This window comes from Acartia tonsa, chromosome 1 (assembly GCF_053477335.1).
Source record: "Acartia tonsa isolate MP-2025a chromosome 1, ASM5347733v1, whole genome shotgun sequence".
In the NCBI taxonomy this organism is placed as follows: Eukaryota; Metazoa; Arthropoda; class Copepoda; order Calanoida; family Acartiidae; genus Acartia; species Acartia tonsa.
Window position 1 is genome coordinate 24,738,917 of NC_137260.1, and position 23,479 is coordinate 24,762,395.

The following is a 23,479-nucleotide window of genomic DNA, read 5'->3' on the forward strand; positions in this document are numbered from 1 at the left end:
GTAGACTCGGAAAAAGTAGCTTTGGACAAAGTAGCCTCGGACAAAGTAGCTTCCGGACAAAGAAGCTTGTTATGGTATAAAAGCATACAAAGTTTTCTTTATTCCTCTTTCTCCATATAAAATTACACCTAATTATGACATTCACAAGTACAAGTAATAAATTTGTATATTTATATAAAATTTCAAATTTGAAATTTAATGAAAAATATATCAAAGAGGAAGAATGTACACAGTGCGAGGCTGGTATCAAATATTGTAAAAATCATAAATTATTTCATCAAGGTATCTTTTTTTTTATAAAAAAGAAGTAGAAAATCTGCTTGTCAATAAACTCATACTGACGAGACTGCTGTCCGTGACACTTTAAAATCAGTTTCAACAAAAAAGGATAACTAAGGGGGCCAAATTTCTGCTTTTCATCAGACAACCAACTCTTCGATTGTACAACTTTTGTTTGGAAGTTCTACCTGTGAATGTTAATGAGTTGCGCCAGTTTTTGGGCCAAGGCATTCCCCATACTCTAAAGTCACGCACCTGACATAGTAACAGTAGGAAAAAACCAATGTCTTTAGTTTTGACAGCAAGCAGATGTGCGACGTGTTAAGCAAGGTTGCAGGACTATGTATTTGTCTATAATAAACTAAACTGTTAAAGTAATTTTGTTATATTAAAATATTTAGGCTTTGTATTAATTTATACCTTAATATTTTTACTTATAATGGAATACGAATAAAATAAACTTTATAGTGTAAAATAATTTATTTTCATTATTATTTCTAATTAATTGTATTAGTTTTGATTTAAATATTATAACAGGCCGGGTAAGAAAGTAACCTCGTTAAAAGAAAACTTTTCAAAAAGTATTTTAAGTAAGAAGACATTTAAAAATGGATTTCTGTGTATATTCTAGATGATCGAAGTGGTATGTGTTACCCATACATAGTAGAATCAAGACCTATAGTTGGTAGGATTATAATAGCTGCCAGGTATTATTTTTAAACAAGGATAATAACATCCATATATGTGGTGTGTGATACCCATGCATAGTAGAATCAAGACCTATAGTTGGTAGGATTATAATAGCTGCCAGGTATTATGTTTAAACAAGGATAATAACATCCATATATGTGGTATGTGTCATCTATACATAGTAGAATCAAGACATATAGTTGGTAGGATTTTAATAGCTGCCAGGTATTATGTTTAAACAAGGATAATAACATCCATATATGTGGTATGTGTTATCTATACATAGTAGAATCAAGACCTATAGTTGGTAGGATTATAATAGCTGCCAGGTATTATGTTTAAACAAGGATAATAGAATCCATATATTATATATATAGGATTATAATAGCTGCCAGGTATTATGTTTAAACAAGGATAATAACATCCATATATGTGGTATGTGTTATCTATACATAGTAGAATCAAGACCTATAGTTGGTAGGATTATAATAGCTGCCAGGTATTATGTTTAAACAAGGATAATAGAATCCATATATTATATATATAGGATTATAATAGCTGCCAGGTATTATGTTTAAACAAGGATAATAACATCCATATATGTGGTATGTGTTATCTATACATAGTAGAATCAAGACCTATAGTTGGTAGGATTTTAATAGCTGCCAGGTATTATGTTTAAACAAGGATAATAACATCCATATATGTGGTATGTGATACCTATACATAGTAGAATCAAGACATATAATTGGTAGGATTATAATAGCTGCCAGGTATTATGTTTAAACAAGGATAATAACATCCATATATGTGATAAGTGTTATCTATACATAGTAGAATCAAGACCTATAGTTGGTAGGATTATAATAGCTGCCAGGTATTATGTTTAAACAAGGATAATAACATTCATATATGTGGTATGTGTTATCTATACATAGTAGAATCAAGACCTATAGTTGGTAGGATTTTAATAGCTGCCAGGTATTATTTTTAAACAAGGATAATAACATCCATATATGTGGTATGTGTTATCTATACATAGTAGAATCAAGACATATAGTTGGTAGGATTTTAATAGCTGCCAGGTATTATGTTTAAACAAGGATGATTACATCCATAGATGTGGTATGTGTTATCTATACATAGTAGAATCAAGACCAATAGTTGGTAGGATTATAATAGCTGCCAGGTATTATGTTAAAACAAGGATGATTACATCCGTATATGTGGTATGTGATACCTACACATAGTAGAATCAAGACCTATAGTTGGTAGGATTATAATATCTGCCAGGTATTATGTTTAAACAAGGATGATTACATCCATAGATGTGGTATGTGTTATCTATACATAGTAGAATCAAGACCTATAGTTGGTAGGATTATAATAGCTGCCAGGTATTATGTTTAAACAAGAATAATAACATCCGTATATGTGGTATGTGATACCTATACATAGTAGAATCAAGACCTATAGTTGGTAGGATTATAATAGCTGCCAGGTATTATGTTTAAACAAGGATAATAACATCCATATATGTGGTATGTGTTATCTATACATAGTAGAATCAAGACCTATAGTTGGTAGGATTTTAATAGCTGCCAGGTATTATGTTTAAACAAGGATGATTACATCCATAGATGTGGTATGTGTTATCTATACATAGTAGAATCAAGACCTATAGTTGGTAGGATTATAATAGCTGCCAGGTATTATGTTTAAACAAGGATAATAACATCCATATATGTGGTATGTGGTATCTATACATAGTAGAATCAAGACCTATAGTTGGTAGGATTATAATAGCTGCCAGATATTATTTTTAAACAAGGATAATAACATCCATAGATGTGATAAGTGTTATCTATACATAGTAGAATCAAGACCTATAGTTGGTAGGATTATAATAGCTGCCAGGTATTATGTTTAAACAAGGATAATAACATCCATATATGTGGTATGTGTTATCTATACATAGTAGAATCAAGACATATAGTTGGTAGGATTTTAATAGCTGCCAGGTATTATGTTTAAACAAGGATAATAACATCCATATATGTGGTATGTGTCATCTATACATAGTAGAATCAAGACATATAGTTGGTAGGATTTTAATAGCTGCCAGGTATTATTTTTAAACAAGGATAATAACATCCATATATGTGGTATGTGTTATCTATACATAGTAGAATCAAGACATAAAGTTGGTAGGATTATAATAGCTGCCAGGTATTATGTTTAAACAAGGATAATAACATCCATATATGTGGTATGTGTTATCTATACATAGTAGAATCAAGACCTATAATTGGTAGGATTATAATAGCTGCCAGGTATTATGTTTAAACAAGGATAATATCATCCATATATGTGGTATGTGTTATCTATACATAGTAGAATCAAGACCTATAGTTGGTAGGATTTTAAAAGCTGCCAGGTATTATGTTTAAACAAGGATAATAACATCCATATATGTGGTATGTGTTATCTATACATAGTAGAATCAAGACCAATAGTTGGTATGATTATAATAGCTGCCAGGTATTATGTTTAAACAAGGATAATAACATCCATATATGTGGTATGTGATACCTATACATAGTAGAAACAAGACCTATAGTTGGTAGGATTATAATAGCTGCCAGGTATTATGTTTAAACAAGTATAATAACATCCATATATGTGGTATGTGTTATCTATACATAGTAGAATCAAGACCTATAGTTGGTAGAATTATAATAGCTGCCAGGTATTATGTTTAAACAAGGATAATTACATCCATAGATGTGGTATGTGTTATTTATACATAGTAGAATCAAGACCTATAGTTGGTAGGATTATAATAGCTGCCAGGTATTATGTTTAAACAAGGATAATAACATCCATATATGTGGTATGTGTTATCTATACATAGTAGAATCAAGACATATAGTTGGTAGGATTATAATAGCTGCCAGGTATTATGTTTAAACAAGGATAATAACATCCATATATGTGGTATGTGTTATCTATACATAGTAGAAACAAGACCTATAGTTGGTAGGATTTTAAAAGCTGCCAGGTATTATGTTTAAACAAGGATAATAACATCCATATATGTGGTATGTGTTATCTATACATAGTAGAATCAAGACCAATAGTTGGTATGATTATAATAGCTGCCAGGTATTATTTTTAAACAAGGATAATAACATCCATATATGTGGTGTGTGATACCCATGCATAGTAGAATCAAGACCTATAGTTGGTAGGATTATAATAGCTGCCAGGTATTATGTTTAAACAAGGATAATAACATCCATATATGTGGTATGTGTCATCTATACATAGTAGAATCAAGACATATAGTTGGTAGGATTTTAATAGCTGCCAGGTATTATGTTTAAACAAGGATAATAACATCCATATATGTGGTATGTGTTATCTATACATAGTAGAATCAAGACCTATAGTTGGTAGGATTATAATAGCTGCCAGGTATTATGTTTAAACAAGGATAATAGAATCCATATATTATATATATAGGATTATAATAGCTGCCAGGTATTATGTTTAAACAAGGATAATAACATCCATATATGTGGTATGTGTTATCTATACATAGTAGAATCAAGACCTATAGTTGGTAGGATTATAATAGCTGCCAGGTATTATGTTTAAACAAGGATAATAGAATCCATATATTATATATATAGGATTATAATAGCTGCCAGGTATTATGTTTAAACAAGGATAATAACATCCATATATGTGGTATGTGTTATCTATACATAGTAGAATCAAGACCTATAGTTGGTAGGATTTTAATAGCTGCCAGGTATTATGTTTAAACAAGGATAATAACATCCATATATGTGGTATGTGATACCTATACATAGTAGAATCAAGACATATAATTGGTAGGATTATAATAGCTGCCAGGTATTATGTTTAAACAAGGATAATAACATCCATATATGTGATAAGTGTTATCTATACATAGTAGAATCAAGACCTATAGTTGGTAGGATTATAATAGCTGCCAGGTATTATGTTTAAACAAGGATAATAACATTCATATATGTGGTATGTGTTATCTATACATAGTAGAATCAAGACCTATAGTTGGTAGGATTTTAATAGCTGCCAGGTATTATTTTTAAACAAGGATAATAACATCCATATATGTGGTATGTGTTATCTATACATAGTAGAATCAAGACATATAGTTGGTAGGATTTTAATAGCTGCCAGGTATTATGTTTAAACAAGGATGATTACATCCATAGATGTGGTATGTGTTATCTATACATAGTAGAATCAAGACCAATAGTTGGTAGGATTATAATAGCTGCCAGGTATTATGTTAAAACAAGGATGATTACATCCGTATATGTGGTATGTGATACCTACACATAGTAGAATCAAGACCTATAGTTGGTAGGATTATAATATCTGCCAGGTATTATGTTTAAACAAGGATGATTACATCCATAGATGTGGTATGTGTTATCTATACATAGTAGAATCAAGACCTATAGTTGGTAGGATTATAATAGCTGCCAGGTATTATGTTTAAACAAGAATAATAACATCCGTATATGTGGTATGTGATACCTATACATAGTAGAATCAAGACCTATAGTTGGTAGGATTATAATAGCTGCCAGGTATTATGTTTAAACAAGGATAATAACATCCATATATGTGGTATGTGTTATCTATACATAGTAGAATCAAGACCTATAGTTGGTAGGATTTTAATAGCTGCCAGGTATTATGTTTAAACAAGGATGATTACATCCATAGATGTGGTATGTGTTATCTATACATAGTAGAATCAAGACCTATAGTTGGTAGGATTATAATAGCTGCCAGGTATTATGTTTAAACAAGGATAATAACATCCATATATGTGGTATGTGGTATCTATACATAGTAGAATCAAGACCTATAGTTGGTAGGATTATAATAGCTGCCAGATATTATTTTTAAACAAGGATAATAACATCCATAGATGTGATAAGTGTTATCTATACATAGTAGAATCAAGACCTATAGTTGGTAGGATTATAATAGCTGCCAGGTATTATGTTTAAACAAGGATAATAACATCCATATATGTGGTATGTGTTATCTATACATAGTAGAATCAAGACATATAGTTGGTAGGATTTTAATAGCTGCCAGGTATTATGTTTAAACAAGGATAATAACATCCATATATGTGGTATGTGTCATCTATACATAGTAGAATCAAGACATATAGTTGGTAGGATTTTAATAGCTGCCAGGTATTATTTTTAAACAAGGATAATAACATCCATATATGTGGTATGTGTTATCTATACATAGTAGAATCAAGACATAAAGTTGGTAGGATTATAATAGCTGCCAGGTATTATGTTTAAACAAGGATAATAACATCCATATATGTGGTATGTGTTATCTATACATAGTAGAATCAAGACCTATAATTGGTAGGATTATAATAGCTGCCAGGTATTATGTTTAAACAAGGATAATATCATCCATATATGTGGTATGTGTTATCTATACATAGTAGAATCAAGACCTATAGTTGGTAGGATTTTAAAAGCTGCCAGGTATTATGTTTAAACAAGGATAATAACATCCATATATGTGGTATGTGTTATCTATACATAGTAGAATCAAGACCAATAGTTGGTATGATTATAATAGCTGCCAGGTATTATGTTTAAACAAGGATAATAACATCCATATATGTGGTATGTGATACCTATACATAGTAGAAACAAGACCTATAGTTGGTAGGATTATAATAGCTGCCAGGTATTATGTTTAAACAAGTATAATAACATCCATATATGTGGTATGTGTTATCTATACATAGTAGAATCAAGACCTATAGTTGGTAGAATTATAATAGCTGCCAGGTATTATGTTTAAACAAGGATAATTACATCCATAGATGTGGTATGTGTTATTTATACATAGTAGAATCAAGACCTATAGTTGGTAGGATTATAATAGCTGCCAGGTATTATGTTTAAACAAGGATAATAACATCCATATATGTGGTATGTGTTATCTATACATAGTAGAATCAAGACATATAGTTGGTAGGATTATAATAGCTGCCAGGTATTATGTTTAAACAAGGATAATAACATCCATATATGTGGTATGTGTTATCTATACATAGTAGAAACAAGACCTATAGTTGGAAGGATTATAATAGCTGACAGGTATTATTTTTAAACAAGGATAATAACATCCATATATGTGGTATGTGTTATCTATACATAGTAGAATCAAGACCTATAGTTGGTAGGATTATAATAGCTGCCAGGTATTATTTTTAAACAAGGATAATAACATCCATATATGTGGTATGTGATACCTATTACATAGTAGAATCAAGACCTATAGTTGTTAGGATTATAATAGCTGCCAGGTATTATGTTTAAACAAGGATAATAACATCCATAGGTGTAAGCATTTGAGCATAGCATAACCTTGTAAACTAATTATAATTATTTAGAGATATAGAACCAGGAGAAGTTATATTCAAAGAGAAAGAAATGGTAGTGGGACCCTGTAAAACAAAATGCCACATTTGCGTTTGTAAGTTTTATTTATCATCATATTTTAATCCAAATACAAAACCTAAATATACAACTTACCAATTTAAATTGATTATTTGCCAGAAAAGTACCAACAAGACTGTCCTGTATTATTATTATTAGGGTGTGGTAGAAAAGTAGAGGAAAGTTTAAGATGTAAATGTTAATGGTTTCTCTGTCAACAAGACTGTCCTGTATCATTATTATTATTATTAGGGTGTGGTAGAAAAGTAGAGGAAAGTGTAAGATGTAAATGTCAATGGTTTCTCTATCAACAAGACTGTCCTGTATCGTTATTATATTATTAGGGTGTGGTAGAAAAGTAGATGAAAGTTTAAGATGTAAATGTCAATGGTTTCTCTATCAACAAGACTGTCCTGTATTATAATTATTAGGCTGTGGTAGAAAAGTAGAGGCAAGTTTAAGATGTAAATGTCAATGGTTTCTCTGTCAACAAGACTGTCCTGTATTATTATTATTAGGCTGTGGTAGAAAAGTAGAGGAAAGTTTAAGATGTAAATGTAAATGGTTTCTATGTCAACAAGACTGTCCTGTATTATTATTATTATTAGGCTGTGGTAGAAAAGTAGAGGAAAGTGTAAGATGTAAATGTCAATGGTTTCTCTATCAACAAGACTGTCCTGTATCATTATTATTATTATTAGGCTGTGGTAGAAAAGTAGAGGAAAGTGTAAGATGTAAATGTCAATGGTTTCTCTGTCAACAAGACTGTCCGGAGTTTTTCAGACATTCAGAGGTAATCGCTCATTTTCATACTATTTTTTCTTATTATTCTATTTAAATATTAAGATCATTTAATTTTATTCATCATGAATTAAAAACTATTTGTAGGATGAATGTAACATTCTGTCACAAACAAATCTTGATGAAAGGTAGAATATTTACTAACTAAGTTCAAGTATGAAATAATTATAAAAAGGGGAAACCATATCAATCTATAGCACAGCAAAATATCAAAATCGTTTTAGAAGATGAAAATTCAACTATAAAATGAGATATCCAGCTAGGATGGCGCATACACTTTAAGTCTGATTCTTAAAGACGAACGTCCATGCTTATTATATAAATTTTTCGCAATTAATGCTCAAGTATTTCTTTTTTGTTTGGGATCATTCTATAAATGACGACCTTTAAAACAATCCTCTTGATTGATATTCTTTTAGTGGATTTGATGTTTATCGTGGAATTATGCCATTACGAGTTTTATATTTACCAAAACACCACCTGGACTATTTTTTACAGGTTATTCTTCCTATTTTCATTTTTCTTTCAGATTGGGGAACAGAATTTGACAGCTTTAATTCAAACAGTGTACTGCATAAGCAAAAAAGCACATAATAAGATTTAAGAACATTTGAGCAGTTGTAACAATTAGAATAGAATAGCGAAAATAGTTGTCTGCAGAGTTCTATAATTAGTATTCATTAATTTTATACAACGAGGTTTTGGTACTGCCCCTAAAAGTGCCTATGGCGAATTTATCATCCCTCCTTCTTATATAAATAAATTTAAATCGGAGAGAGGGGGATGTAGTTTTTTCCCTTATACTATAATAATAAAGTAATAAAAGAGCAAACGAAAATCTACTCCCCCCCCCCCCACCCTCTACTAAATATTTTAGATAAAAAAAGCGTCGAGTTTCTGTGCTCGATAAGGGAAGTTGCTTAGATATATGATTCCTAATAAGATGATTATATTTTTTATTTATTTTTATTAATAGTTTATGGATCACGGTTCTGAAAGAGAAGATAAATTTGAAGACATTACAAATCTTATTAGAAACAGGTTAAACTTAATTATATTTCATTAATGAAAGTTGATACATTTAAACATCGAAACTACGCCTTAATTCAGGTAAAGCTATCAGGGAAATAATCCCAGCTGTTATTTAATATAGACAGATGATTTGTCATTGGTCAACATTTCTTTATTTGATATTAAGATCTGCTCTATAACATATTTGACCGTTTGGTTTTCTGTACTTCCCTACATATAGATGTTGTCATACTTGTTTTTACAATTATCAAGATAAGCTAAATTACATATCATGCAGTTTTGAATAATTGGCAGATAAGTTCGGACACTGCCACTTTGTAAACCTAACATAACTCAACATAGACCCCCAATGTATTTAAGCCTGAATATGTACATGATAAAAACCTCTATTTGTTATCAACTGCTTTATTTAAGTCTACCTGACTTTAATTTACATAAAACTTTATATGATCATATTTTTCGTCCTTTTTATCGCAGATAGGAATCATAATCCAATCAATCTATTCACATGACAATTAGAAAGATTTAGATTTTCTTAAATCATTTTTATTTGATTGTTTTTATAAAACAGATATAAATTTCTTTAGATGGAAACAGGAAAAATATTGTGAAGAATTAATATCTAGGGTTGAGGGTATTCTAGATGTTAATACAGTCGAACACAGGTTGAAATTGATAGATAGATAGGTGATATTTGTGTGTCTGTTTGTCTGTGCCGAAAAAAAATGTGCATTATAGATGTAAAACCAGACAACTACCTGGATACCCCAGTTAAGGACCTTTTTCGTCTGCTAGCAATTTTTTTTCTGCTACTTGATTGTGTTAATTTTGCCGACACTATTGGTTGATTTTCAGAGACCAAATATAGAGTCGGCACAAGGTCCTTGGTTCCCCCTCTAGTGTTTTACTAAGGATCCCGCTAACCGCTAAACTAATTTATTATACTTTTACAATGTAGCTTCTCATAGTTTTTTTAAGGTTTTTAACTATTTTGAGGGAGGCAACCATTACCCTCCCAAAGATCATCCATAGGAAAAAATATTTTTTTTAAAACTAAGATTTAAATTTCCTAGTAGATATGATATAATAAAATAGATAATTTTACTTTATTTTTAGAGTTCCTGTAGGCGAATCAATTAGAGGTTTTCTACCCATTACATCTTTAGCTTCTCATTCCTGCATTAGTAATTCTATCAAAGTAAGAAATCTTATGATTTAATGTAATTAGTTTTTTTGTCTAAAAATACTGAGATCGCTGAAGCTCCACATAAGGTTCTGCATGGTTTTAAGAAAACAATTTCTATATAAGACATAGGATAGGTTTATTTGCTATTTTTATGTCTCCTTTTTACCCATTTGATTGAATACAAAGTACCCAATTTTATATAACCTAACATGAGCTAAAGTAATAAACACCAATATATGAACTCCCTCCAATCCCACCTTATTTTCATTTTATTTAAAAGTAAGGGAGAGATAGATTTTTGTTCTCGGCTAGGCCATTTGAGGGAAATAATCAACATTTTGTTTTAGGATAAAACAGATGAAGGGTATGTGACAACTCGTTCAAAAATGGCAATTAAGAAAGGAGAGGAAATAACTTTCCATTACTCTGGAGGCCTTAAGGGAAGGTTCATCAGAAGGAAGGCACTCAGGTATAAAACATTAAATACAGGGATAGGACAACAGGCTAATATATATTATACTAGCGGTTACGCCCCTAGAGGCCTCTAGTGGCACTTTAAATGTTTGGTTTTAATAATAATACGATAATACGATACCTTGCAATGTTTGAAGGAGTCTTTATCAATATTCTACGATACTTTGCAATATGTTACGTAGGAGTCTCTATTCGAGAGAAAAAAAAATTCGATTTATTGTGATTTCTCTTGGGAAGGTGGTGGTACCTTCCCCCAAAATAATTATAAACCTTCCCGGGAACTATGAGAAGGTACCCTATTAGGGAAAACCCGATCGGTTCAGCGGTTAGCGAGATCCTTCGGTACAAACACATTCCACGTATTACACCAGCTAACATTATTGAAATTGTCAATAATTTTGAAAGTAAAAAGTCTGTTGATTATTTTGGAGTATCCTCCTTCTTGTTAAAACAAATTATTACACCAATTCTAGATCCATTGTGTTTTATTTTTAATCAATCTTTAGAATCTGGAAATGTACCAGATCAATTTAAAATGGCAAAAATAACTGCTGTATTTAAAAATGGCGGTGATCCTTTTAATTTAAATGACTATAGGCCAATTTCACTTCTTTTAATCTTTTCTAAAATATTAGAAAAATACATTGCTAACCACTTGCAAGATTATTTGTCTGAAAATAATTTGATTAATGAACTTCAGTTTGGCTTTCAATCTAAAAATTCTACATTTCATCCTATGATACACTTACTAATCATGTGAGTAAAGCTATGAATAAAAAAGAATACACAATTGGCATCTTTTGTGACATTAGAAAAGCATTTGATTGCGTGCCTAAACAGACACTTTTAATGAAACTTCGTAAATTTGGTATTCATGTTAATATGCTTAGTTGGTTTGAGTCCTATCTTTCCAATCGAACTCAATTTGTAAGGCTTGGGCTATTTGACTCTGAACCATTAGAAGTAGATAGTGGTGTGCCTCAAGGTAGCATTTTAGGACCAATCTTGTTCTTAATACTTTTTAATGATCTTCCAAAGTCAACATTACTTAAACTTCTCCTTTTTTGTGATGACACAACAATCTTAGCCTCGGGAAAAAACCTTAATGATCTTATTTCGTTTGTTAACACTGAACTTCAAAATATTTCTCAATGGTTCAGAGCCAATCAGATGTGTTTACATCCCAACAAAACCAAATTTACAATATTTTCCCCATCCCCATCCCTTATACCTTGGAATGAAATTAACCTTTACTTTGATGAAAATGATCCCAATACACTGAATCCAAATCCATTACTTAAACATAAAATTGACTTTGTAAACCATGAAAGTGAAATCCCTACAATCAAGTTTTTGGGCATTTACCTAGATCCAGCCCTAAATTTTAAGTTTCATATAAAAGAATTAAACAAAAAACTATCTAAATCTCTCTTTTGCTTAAGGAAATGTCAAAGCCTTTTAACAGAAAGTGCTATGAAATCTTTGTATTTTTCTATTTTTCACTGCCATTTGGTTTATGGAATTCAAATATATACTTGTGCATCGCCTTCAATTCTTAATGCCATCAAAATAAAGCAAAAAATGGCTGTAAGATGTATAAAACAAGCAACATATTATAGTCACTCTGGTCCGATCTTTAAAAATCTTCAAATTCTACCTTTTGACTCTTTGTGTATCTTTTTTAAACTTAAGCTTGTGTATGAATACAAAAACGATCTGTTGCCTAGGTCTTTTAACAACATGTGGCCCCGTAGGGGTGATTTAATTGCCAATTATAATCTTAGAAATGATGATAATCTAACTATACCTGCTTCTCGCATTTCTCTAGTTGAAAGACTACCTTACTGTTCCTTACCAACTCTATGGAATAATTTTAATGATATTGACAACATAAGAAATAGTTTGACTAAAAAGCAATTTATAAGCAAGCTTAAAAAGTGCCTACTAAATAGAATTGTAACCACATGTAATAGAATTTTATGCCGCTCTTGTCTTTTGAGAAATTTAAATTAAGTAATAGCTTTAACTCCATACTTCATCTATTATCAATTTTATTTTTTAAAAATATTTTAATATCTAATGTTCTAGTCCTCTCACATACACCCTTCCTCACTCCCTCATTTTCACATTGGAATGAAATATAATCCTTTTAGTTAATTTCTGTTGTTGTTTCATATTCCTATTTTATTTTCTTTAAACTTGTATATCATCTATTGCAAAGGCTATCCAATATTACCTCTCACGAGATTGTTTAGTCCTTTGACACTGTACATAATTATTATTTGATCTGTCCTTAATATTTTATTCATATTCAATTTTTTGGTTTGTATATGAATATTTAATACCTGTATTATAACACTGTTATTATTTTTACTTGTTATGTGTGTCATAAAATAAATATCTAATCTAATCTAATCTAGACACACAAACACGCAAACATCCTGTTACTTTAGTATAAGGATAACCTTTCTTTCTATTTATAAGTGTGAATTTCTGCAAGCATTGATCCTTTAAATTTGGTTGACTAAAATAACATTAATAAGTAATTAAAGCCACATCAAAAAAGAAAGAAACTAAAGAAAGAAAGTTTTTAAAAATCTGTAATATATGTCATTTACATTGTTTTTAGGTCAGGTTGGTTTTTCTGGTGCGGATGTAGCAGGTGCGAGTCCCCGAATGAATTAGGGGCAGAAACAAGTAGTCTTCTATGCTCTAGGAATGGTTTATTTTTTCATATTGTTAACAAAATTACCCCCAGCAAATAAAGTTATACTTTTCTCTTTTTTAAAACTAAAATTGAAAGTGAGAGGGGTTCATACTCACTCTCCCCCCTCAAGTCCCCCTAGAGGCCTCTAGGGTCGTGCCCGCTTATTTTTTATGAAGTAGTTTGTTTTTTTTGTTCACATATTCTTAATTTTAAACAGGTTCAAATGGGTCCTTCGATGGTTTAGGCTATTCCATTTTTAGATTTAAGTCATAAGGTGGTTTTAGTTTATTTAAAATTATAATGTCCTATAATCAACCATGGCTTTAGCGAGGATTGTAATGGAATAGTCCGACCTGTGAAACCTCTAAATATGGATTCTGTTTACAGGTAAAGATTTGTAAATGCCTCATAAAGAGCATATAATACTTTTTGAAACCCTTCATTTGATTTTTTAAATTTTAATAGATATTGGTAAAAATTAGATGATAGTTATTTCTCGTATCGTATTATAAACAGATTTCCGGGGATATGAAATGTACAATTATAAGAAAACTGGATATAATACGATGCCAGACATAATTTTTTCGGAAGGATGAGAACAAGTTCTAATCCACCGGATATTAATCGGTTTCGAATGAATACGAGAAAAGTTTTTTTTTTAAATTGAAGAAAATGTTTGGAAATTGATCAATTATACATATATATTATATAGATGTGATAGATGTGGCATGGAAGAAACGTCCGATTGTATTCAAGCAAAAGAAGATATTCTTACTGCACAACTTGAAAACTGTTACAGGTTTTTTTAAACTGCCAAATAGCCTAAAAAGTTCCTTTAAAATATAAACTTACAAACATTGTGTAATGATCGGTCGAGTCGTTTACGAGATCTTTCGGAACATAAAAACATACACACAACTTACATAATAGGATTATCGCATAGAGATTGGTAATTGGACATGATTGTAGGTCAAAACTGAGACTAATATAAATCAAAAACATTATCAGCTATTAAAATTTAAAACTAACATCTCCTGGGACCCTCACCCTGCGGTGCCCTAACTCTGCGGGGCAGCACTGTGCCCTATATGATTTAACATAATCTAGCATACGCTATAACAATAACACACGAAAAACTAACACCCCTTATTTTCAATTTATAAAACAAAAGTGAGTGGGGTTCTGTGAAAGAAACTGACATTTTCATTCTCATATAAACGACCCCTTAAATAGTGGAGGTAAATATTCATTTATTTCCCTGAGGATGTCATTTATTTCCCGGAGGTAGTCATTTTTTCCCTGAGGTAACATTTTTATGATTAAATAACTCATTTCTTTAAAATATGTTTTAGTATAAAGAAATGTTCTGTCGGTTTAAAACCTTTTCCATTCGATAGAGTTTCCCGACTTTGGAAAAACTGTCAAACCGATTATTGAAATTCAATCTGTGAAAAAAGATATTCAAGTTTTAATTTTTTGTTTTGAAAATAATATTTTACATGTATTGACGCCATCTTGGATTATGATAATTTTTTTAGTTAGAAGATTTTTTTTCAAAATTTTTATAAAATTAAATTTTTACTATGAAAAAAAATCTTTGAAATTAAATTGACCAATAATTCAAAGATTTTTCTATTTAATTTGGAAGATTTTTTTGTTTTTAATTTGAATGTTCAATTAAAAAAAATGACTACCTCAGGGAAAAAAATGAAAATTAAAAACCAAAATTAAACCACATTTTAGCATAAAAATGAGTTTTTGTTTAAATGAGAATGATATTCCTATCGCTCCATCATTAGGTATAATTTATTCCCTCGGGCAAAAAATATTTATATCTAAACAAAAAACTGGATAGGAATACCCCATTTATAAAAATACATTTTGTTTTAGTAATGATTCAGTGAAGATAGAAGAATTGTTGGTAAAATCTGAGACAAAATTTCATCCAAACCATTTTCTTATCTTGATCATGAAGGTAATAAAACAAAGAGAAATAATCAGCAATAAAGGGATAGGAAAATGAAAGAAACAAAATAACCTTTTTATAAATATTGCAATATATTTGGAGGAAATCGTTTGTATGAAAATTTAAATGATATTTCATCTAAACATTTTGTGTTAGAGATAGAAAGACACGATCCATTAATAATAGGAATAAAACCATTTAAAACTGTTAAATATTTTCCGCGAATAAAAAATAGAAATCATAAAATTATTGCTTGTTTGGTTTGCCAAGGCCGTCGATCCCTCGATCGGGGTCATCAAATATTAAATTAGCAAAGATTTAAAAACATCATATCATTTATAATACAAAGTTTGAGATGTCTGTTTGTGTGATAATGACCTTTCCCTATTTTAAATTATTTTTATTTTATTTTTTCTTTTAAAACAAGGGGAAAGTCCTCACAACATGTAGGAGGAAAGAGGGTTGGAGCCCTTAGAGACTTTGGACGATGCCACTAGTGTCTAAACTATTTCAGTGGTTGTTAATAACAAGCTGGGGACGCTCGAAAGGATTAGAGAACAGCAGCCTGAGCGACGAAGTCCTTCAAAAGAAAATTAAATACTGTCGCGAATATTTAGCAGCTTTGAACATTCTTGATCCTGGTATCAGCCATAATAGAGGTAGGCAGTCGCGTGATTTAAATGACTCACCACACACAAACTTTCGGGTGAGTCGCCGACGGTTAGTCAGTTATAAAGACAACCCTTATAAGGAAATACTATATTTAGAACAACTGCTCTTCTTATAAAATCTTTATATAATATCTATATTTTGGCATTTTATGGCAGGCTAGCTTCAATGGAAGACCATATTTTTCGGTGCATTCCGATGTCTGCAGTCGCACCTGGCTCCAAGTACAAATATCTAGGTCGCTTAGTTAAACTTCAAAGTGAAATTTACCCTCCAAAATATTTTAATTTTTGTTTGCTTAAAATATTGAGTATGTTTTATACTTATAAACATTCTATATTCTCAATTAATCAACAAAATTGTCCTTCTTTGTATATTTTGATTTATTGATTCTTGTTTTTTTTAAGGTTTAACGTTATGGGAGCTACATTCTGCCCATACTTTTCTCATCAACAGAAAATTTCAGGTAAAAAACCTAACAAGCTGAAACCTTTTAGATAAAACTATGCATACATTTTTATTCCACTTATGGACTTTATTCTAAAACATTTTTATTATACTTGCAAACTACTGGAAGCGCAGATGAAAGAACAACTCCTATTTACAATAAAGCTGTGTTCTTTCTGTTGTGTATTTTTATTGTTGTTTATAGATATTAGATACTTAATCTAAATTAATCTGTCATAGTTTTGTGTAGTATGTGTCTCTTGAATGGATATTTTAGATAACAATGGACAATTTGTCGTCAATTTATGTTGCTATCATGGACCTCATTTATTGTTCGGTTCGTTCATCCAGTAGGAGTGGAGTAAATGTAGAAATGGGGGGGGGGGGTGGAGGGGATCATTATTTTAGCTATCTGTTAGTAGTACTTAATTAGAGTACATGAAAATCTGGTGCAATATCCAAGTAATTATATATCGATTGTCTCTTGTAATTCTTATAAGATTACTGTATTTGTTTATTATTACACTACACTGTAAAAAAAGGATATAATCATAATATTCACTAAAGAGGTGACCACTATACCAACCCGCCCCTTGAACCCCAAAATGACGAAAAAAGTTCGCTGAATGCTTTTCAATAATAATAGAGTGTCTCTCTATCTGTCTTTCAACAAATTTACAGTGAAGCGCATTTTAGGTACATAGAAGGCTTATATCTATTTTTGGGAAGTAAATTGCAAAAATTACACCGGCCCTTCGGCACCTCGGGGCTAACAAATCTGGTTTTAATCTATTGAATTTACTTTATACAATCCGCGGAAAACTGTCTATAAATAACAATTTTACTTTTACAGAATTTTAATTTATCTTTTTTAACAGTGTATAATTGTAAGAGAAGTGTTGATACTAGATTTGTTGCCAAAAATATTACCACTTAACCTAATACATTGATAGAGCTAGGTTTTTAAGAAATGATAATTATGTTAAGAAATATGAATGTTTTCATTAGCATATTAAGCGTAATCTTCATATGCATCAGATTAAAAGTTACTATATCTTCACTTTAAGTTAATTACAACAATATTTAATAAACTCAACAATCCGTTTGTCGACAGATTTTGATCACTAATACTTATAACAACAATCTGATAATTTATCTTTTAGACTGACCGTTTGTCACCCGTTGATTTTGTAGCTGGTCTCAAGGAATCTGAGAAGATGGTATCAGAAGCTATTTACTGTCTACAGTTTAATCAGGTATTTTCTATTAAAAGTTTTCTTGTCTGTACCGAAGGTTCTCGCTAACCGCTGTTCCGATATATGGCCTCTTAGCAGTGCGGTGCACCTGTTTATAGGTCTAGGGATGTTTTTTTTTTTTTTGGGGGGGGGGGGGGGTAGATATACCACACTTTTCTGGGATCTTGCCAAGTCAAGTATCAACTGTTGGGAATATCAAAGGATGACTCCATGCAAAATTTGAGCCGGATCCGGCCAAAACCGGCCGTGAATTTTATAAAAAAACCGGTTTTTTCCGGTTTTTAGGGGGTATCTGTAAATCGATTCAGCTGGAGCAAAACCGGTTAGAGGTACAAAAAATTTTACTTCACATGAAATTTAGCCAATGCAATTGCCTACAAAAATGTACTTCATCAGCAACTTGATTGGACAACTCTTTCCCCTCCTAAATGTCCATTAAAACCTCGGAAACGGCAAAAATCGCCAAAAATCACGCCTTCGGCGGCAAATAACGGCTAAACGGTCAGCCGGAGGCGAATGAAACATAAATAAAGAAATGTCTGCCTCAAAAAGTTGTTCAACATCAAAGAGATGCTTGAAGTCTCTAAAACGACTCCTTCCCCTCCTTTAAGGGGAAAAACTGAAAAAACGTGATTTTCAAAAGTATGCCCACTTCGTGGGTGTGGGGGGCACTGAACCCGTCACCCCAGGGTCACCAAATATAAAGTCTAGGCGGCCCACAATGCTGAATTTTCACCAAGTGAAAGTCTTGTGTCATTATCTCTTATGAGAAAAAAGTTATTAATTAATTTAAATTTCAAATTGTGATTTTTTGATGGATTTCTTTGATGAAATGACAGGCTGGTCAATTTTTAGACCATTTTTTGCTGTTTTCGGCCCGCCACGCCCAAACGGTTTGAGATAATCTCACGGGACCTTTTGCCCGACCTAAGCCTGGTTATTAGTAAGGTCTAAGAAAAAAAAATCCCGGATTGGATGAAGCACGACGTCGCTGCGCGCCGTCAAAAATCGCTGGTCGGCTCATTTTGCCCCCTCAAACCCTCACCTCGTGCCATTTTTCTGTGTAAAGATTATAATTATAATCTTTTGCGTAAGTCTGTTTTTTTTTTCCTAGACCTCACAAATAACCAGACTTAGGTTGGACAAAAGGTCCCGTGAGATTATCTCAAACCGTTTGGGCGTGACGGCCCAAAAACAGCAAAAAATGGCCTAAAAATTGACCAGCCTGTCATTTCATCAAAGAAATCCATCAAAAAATCACAATTTGAAATTTTAATTAATTCATAACTTTTTTCTCATAAGAGATAATGACACAAGACTTTCACTTGGTGAAAATTCAGCATTGTGGGCCGCCTAGACTTTATATTTGGTGACCCTGGGGTGATGGGTTCAGTGCCCCCCACACCCACGAAGTGGGCATACTTTTGAAAATCACGTTTTTTCAGTTATTCCCCTTAAAGGAGGGGAAGGAGTCGTTTTAGAGACTTCAAGCATCTCTTTGATGTTGAACAACTTTTTGAGGCAAACATTTCTTTATTTATGTTTCATTCGCCTCCGGCTGACCGTTTAGCCGTTATTTGCCGCCGAAGGCGTGATTTTTGGCGATTTTTGCCGTTTCCGAGGTTTTAATGGACATTTAGGAGGGGAAAGAGTTGTCCAATCAAGTTGATGATGAAGTACATTTTTGTAGGCAATTGCATTGGCTAAATTTCATGTGAAGTAAAATTTTTTGTACCTCTAACCGGTTTTGCTCCAGCTGAATCGATTTACAGATACCCCCTAAAAACCGGAAAAAACCGGTTTTTCATAAAATTCACGGCCGGTTTTGGCCGGATCTGGCTCAAATTTTGCATGGAGTCATCCTTTGATATTCCCAACAGTTGATACTTGACTTGGCAAGATCCCAGAAAAGTGTGGTATATCTAGGGGGGGGTACCACCAACCTCCAGGAGAAATCACCCCTACAAAAAATGCCATCCTCCATACACATTTTAAAGTAGAGGGTCTATTTCTACCCACCCCCCATTCCCTCATAAAGGGTGTGAAAATAAAAACCAATCGTTTCACTTATTTCAATATAAACCTTACAGTTTTGGTCCAAAACTAATATTTTATTACAAATTTATCTTTTTAAAAACCAATCGCTCACAATTTGAACCACCATAAGTACTTAAAATCTTGTAGATAGACCCCATAATATTTGGAGTTTTTGATGGGGCATGTAAAGACCTTTCTCTAGACACCTTAACAAGATTTCTAACACAATCTTCGCCAATTTGGCATCAAAAAGAAAGACATGGCAATCATCAAGAACTAGGAATAGACAGAGCCGTCATGCCTCAAAGTTGGATGGGAATGTCTTTTTTATGTCAAATTGGCATAGATTGAGTTAGAAACCTTGTTAAGGTGTCTAAAGAAAGGTCTTTACATGCCCCATCAAAAACTCCAAACATTATGGGGTCTATCTCCAAAATTTGAAGTACTTATGGTGGTTCAAATTGTGAGCGATCGGTTATTTTTTTAACACCCTTTATGTACCTATATAGTCGCCTCTTCAGGCGTAGTTGCTGGTTAAATATAACTTAAGACTTGAATAGGATTTAGAGATTTTAAGGGACAAGACAATGGAAGATAAATTAATATACATCTCAAATGATGGTATCAAAATTACGTCTTGTGTAAATTAGAAAGTAGGAAATGTTTTTTTTCTCAATGTTTTCCTAGTTTTTGTCAATGTTTAAAAAATCGTAAGAAAGAAAATGTTCAAACTGAAAAACACTGAGTAATAAAATCCTCCAATGAAAAGAATCAATAATGTTAACGATACTCTTTCTAATGCTCTGAGAAAAATGTAATTTTATTTCAGGAAGGCACATCTGAATATCAAGTTGAAGAGATGGCAAAGAAAGCTCTGAACAATATCACTCAAACTATTCAATTCTTCTCTTCTATGATTCCAAAATAGTTTTAATTAATTATTTAGTTTTATACTTTAATAAAATGTGTTTAGTATACTCTTTTTTGTTTTGTTTAGTTACGCAACTATCTATTAATTAAGGCATACCCAAACGTCTACAATCGCACACTACACAAGCAAATAATGAAGTACATTATAAAGTAGCCTCGATCATATAAACTTATTATAATACTTATTGAAAAAATAATGGAAATGAGACAATAATAATAATTAATCAGAAATTTAGGGAGTGGCAATTTGGTTAAAAATATGTGTATTCAATTTTACATTTGACAGTTCAAGGATGTTTCAACCACCAGTTAAAGGGTGTAAGCCGCCAATGTGTGTCTTGACAAGCTGCAATGTGACAAAAAAATCCATCTAAGTAGCTTGCAGCTTTCTTACAAGAATTATTAATGGATGTAGAATATTTGTGGATATTATTGTAGTCAATGTAGGTTGCTATTTTCCCTATCATTTATTGGCCAGTTTCTTCATTCAGTAGGAGAGGAAGGAGATGTGGTAAAAGGGGCGGAAGTAAGGAATCGTTTAGCCCGTTGTGCGTTTCACTTTATTAGAAGACAAGACAATCATGTGTAAGATCCAAGTAATAATAGATTCGTTACTATAGTTTCTACTAGCGGCTACGCCCCTAGAAGCCTCTAGTGGCACTTTAAATGTTTGGCTTTTTGTTGCGTTCAAGTTTCTACGATACCTAGCTATGGTGCGTAGGAGTCTATTTAAATATAAAAGAATATTTTTTGTGATTTCTCTTGGGAGGGTGGTGGTACCCTCCCCCAAAATAGTTTTAAACCATCCCGGGACCTATGAGAGGACTCTGTTAAGGATAATCCGATCGGTTAAGCGGATAGCGAGATCCTTCGGTACAGACAAACAGACAGACATCCTTCTAAAATCGACCGACAATTATGTTACAGGCGCATAATTTATTAACCCGGCCCAAAAACCGCATATAATGGAACAGCCATAGCCGAATCAGTCTGAATATATTAGTCAGACTGGTTTATTTTTATACAAACATTGCATAATTACAAATGTAACTATCCCTCTATTTGAGACATAAAGTAATCTTTTTGTAATAATAGAAATAATTTGTATTACAATGTTGTAATAGTAATACGGATTTAGATTTACCTAATAATCTTTAGGTTTTGTGTCTTTTACGTAGTTCAAGTAATAAAAACAAAACGTTTCTTTTACACAATAATAAATATTAAAGTTTAAGTTTTTAAAAATATTTTCTTTTATATATGTACAACATATACTACTGTTTGGTAGATTTAAAAAAAAAAGACAGACGGTGCAGTAGTACCCCTACCCCAGAGGAGCACTAAAAGGACACGCCAGGCTACAATTGAATCAAGATAAAAGTAAGTGCCGAACTCTGGGACCTATGTATGGTAAAATTAGACATAAAACCATTATGATTCCTGGTAAAACCAAAATATTTCAGCGGGATCTTTTTGAGAAAATTTGATTTGGAAATGTCAAGTTCAATTTTCACCCCCTAGGAATTACCGCATTATCATGACAAGAAAAGCAAAGATTATTTATTTAAAATTTTGAACAAGTTTGCTTTTATAAAGTTCTTCATAAAACCACTCCTGAAGGGAGTTAGTTAATGGCCATTTTTGTCAATTGCTTTGCTAAGGTCACGGAAATTTAGCCTGAAATAAATTATTTATAGAGAGGTTTTATGAAAGACTCCATAAAAGCAAAGTTGTTCAAAATTTTAAATTAATAATCTTTGCTTTTCTTGTCATGATTATACAGCAACTCCTAGGGGGTGAAAATTGAACCTGAAATTTTCAAATCTAATTTTCTCAAAAAGATCCCGCTGAAATATTTTGGTTTTACCTGGAATCATCATGGTTTTATGTCTAAATTCACAATACATAGGTCCCAGAGCTCGGCACTTACTTTTGTCTTGATTCAATTGTAGCCTGGCGTGAGGATGATTTTAGTATTTGTTTAGGAGCATTGTATTTGTATTTACTGACATGTATATATAAGCACAACAACCTTTAGCAAAGAGCCACAATAAGCGTTACATAAGAAAAGGCAGACATGGTCGCTTTTATAGCAGCATCAATACTAAAAGTATAAAATAGTAATAAATATATTAATCTTTAAATTTTTCATTTTAATATTTGTTAAAAATTATTTGTAATACGATGCTATACATGATTTTTCAGTATATCTGAGAACTAGTTCTAATCAAGCGATATTAATCGGTTGCAAAGCCATACTGAAAATGTAATTACAAGGTTAAGGAAAAAAAGATGATATCTTTATCTATCCTTGTGACAACATTTGATTTCTCTAATGTGTATCCAAATCAGGATCACACCTCTCTACAAATATAAATGGGAAAATGATTTGTGGTATTTTATGCATGAATCTAAATAGTTAAGACAATGGCTGATAAGTTGACGTACATTCCC

General features: G+C 31.8%; 1 protein-coding gene across 1 annotated transcript; it reads left to right on the forward strand.

The window, feature by feature from the left end:
• Positions 1-208: 208 nt before the first annotated feature.
• Positions 209-21,073, forward strand: LOC145332681 (SET domain-containing protein SmydA-8-like). The gene is made up of 18 exons (XM_080177696.1): positions 209-282; positions 911-986; positions 7,475-7,557; positions 8,222-8,313; positions 8,409-8,449; positions 8,741-8,819; positions 9,298-9,362; positions 9,941-10,018; positions 10,470-10,551; positions 10,887-11,008; positions 13,643-13,726; positions 14,045-14,107; positions 14,433-14,519; positions 15,611-15,695; positions 16,201-16,345; positions 16,763-16,821; positions 17,966-18,058; positions 20,925-21,073. The coding sequence occupies exons 2-18, from the start codon at positions 925-927 to the stop codon at positions 21,021-21,023; spliced, it is 1,419 nt and encodes a 472-aa protein (XP_080033822.1). The 5' UTR covers positions 209-282; positions 911-924; the 3' UTR covers positions 21,024-21,073.
• The last annotated feature ends 2,406 nt before the right edge of the window (positions 21,074-23,479 follow it).

Excerpts from the sequence above, each read along its gene's own strand:
- LOC145332681 (XM_080177696.1), top strand. The coding sequence starts at position 925 with ATGTGTTACCCATACATAGTAGAATCAAGACCTATAGTTGGTAGGATT. Across the intron at positions 10,552-10,886 it reads GCATTAGTAATTCTATCAAA|GATAAAACAGATGAAGGGTA; the intron begins GTAAGAAATCTT and ends ATTTTGTTTTAG. Across the intron at positions 18,059-20,924 it reads ACTGTCTACAGTTTAATCAG|GAAGGCACATCTGAATATCA; the intron begins GTATTTTCTATT and ends ATTTTATTTCAG.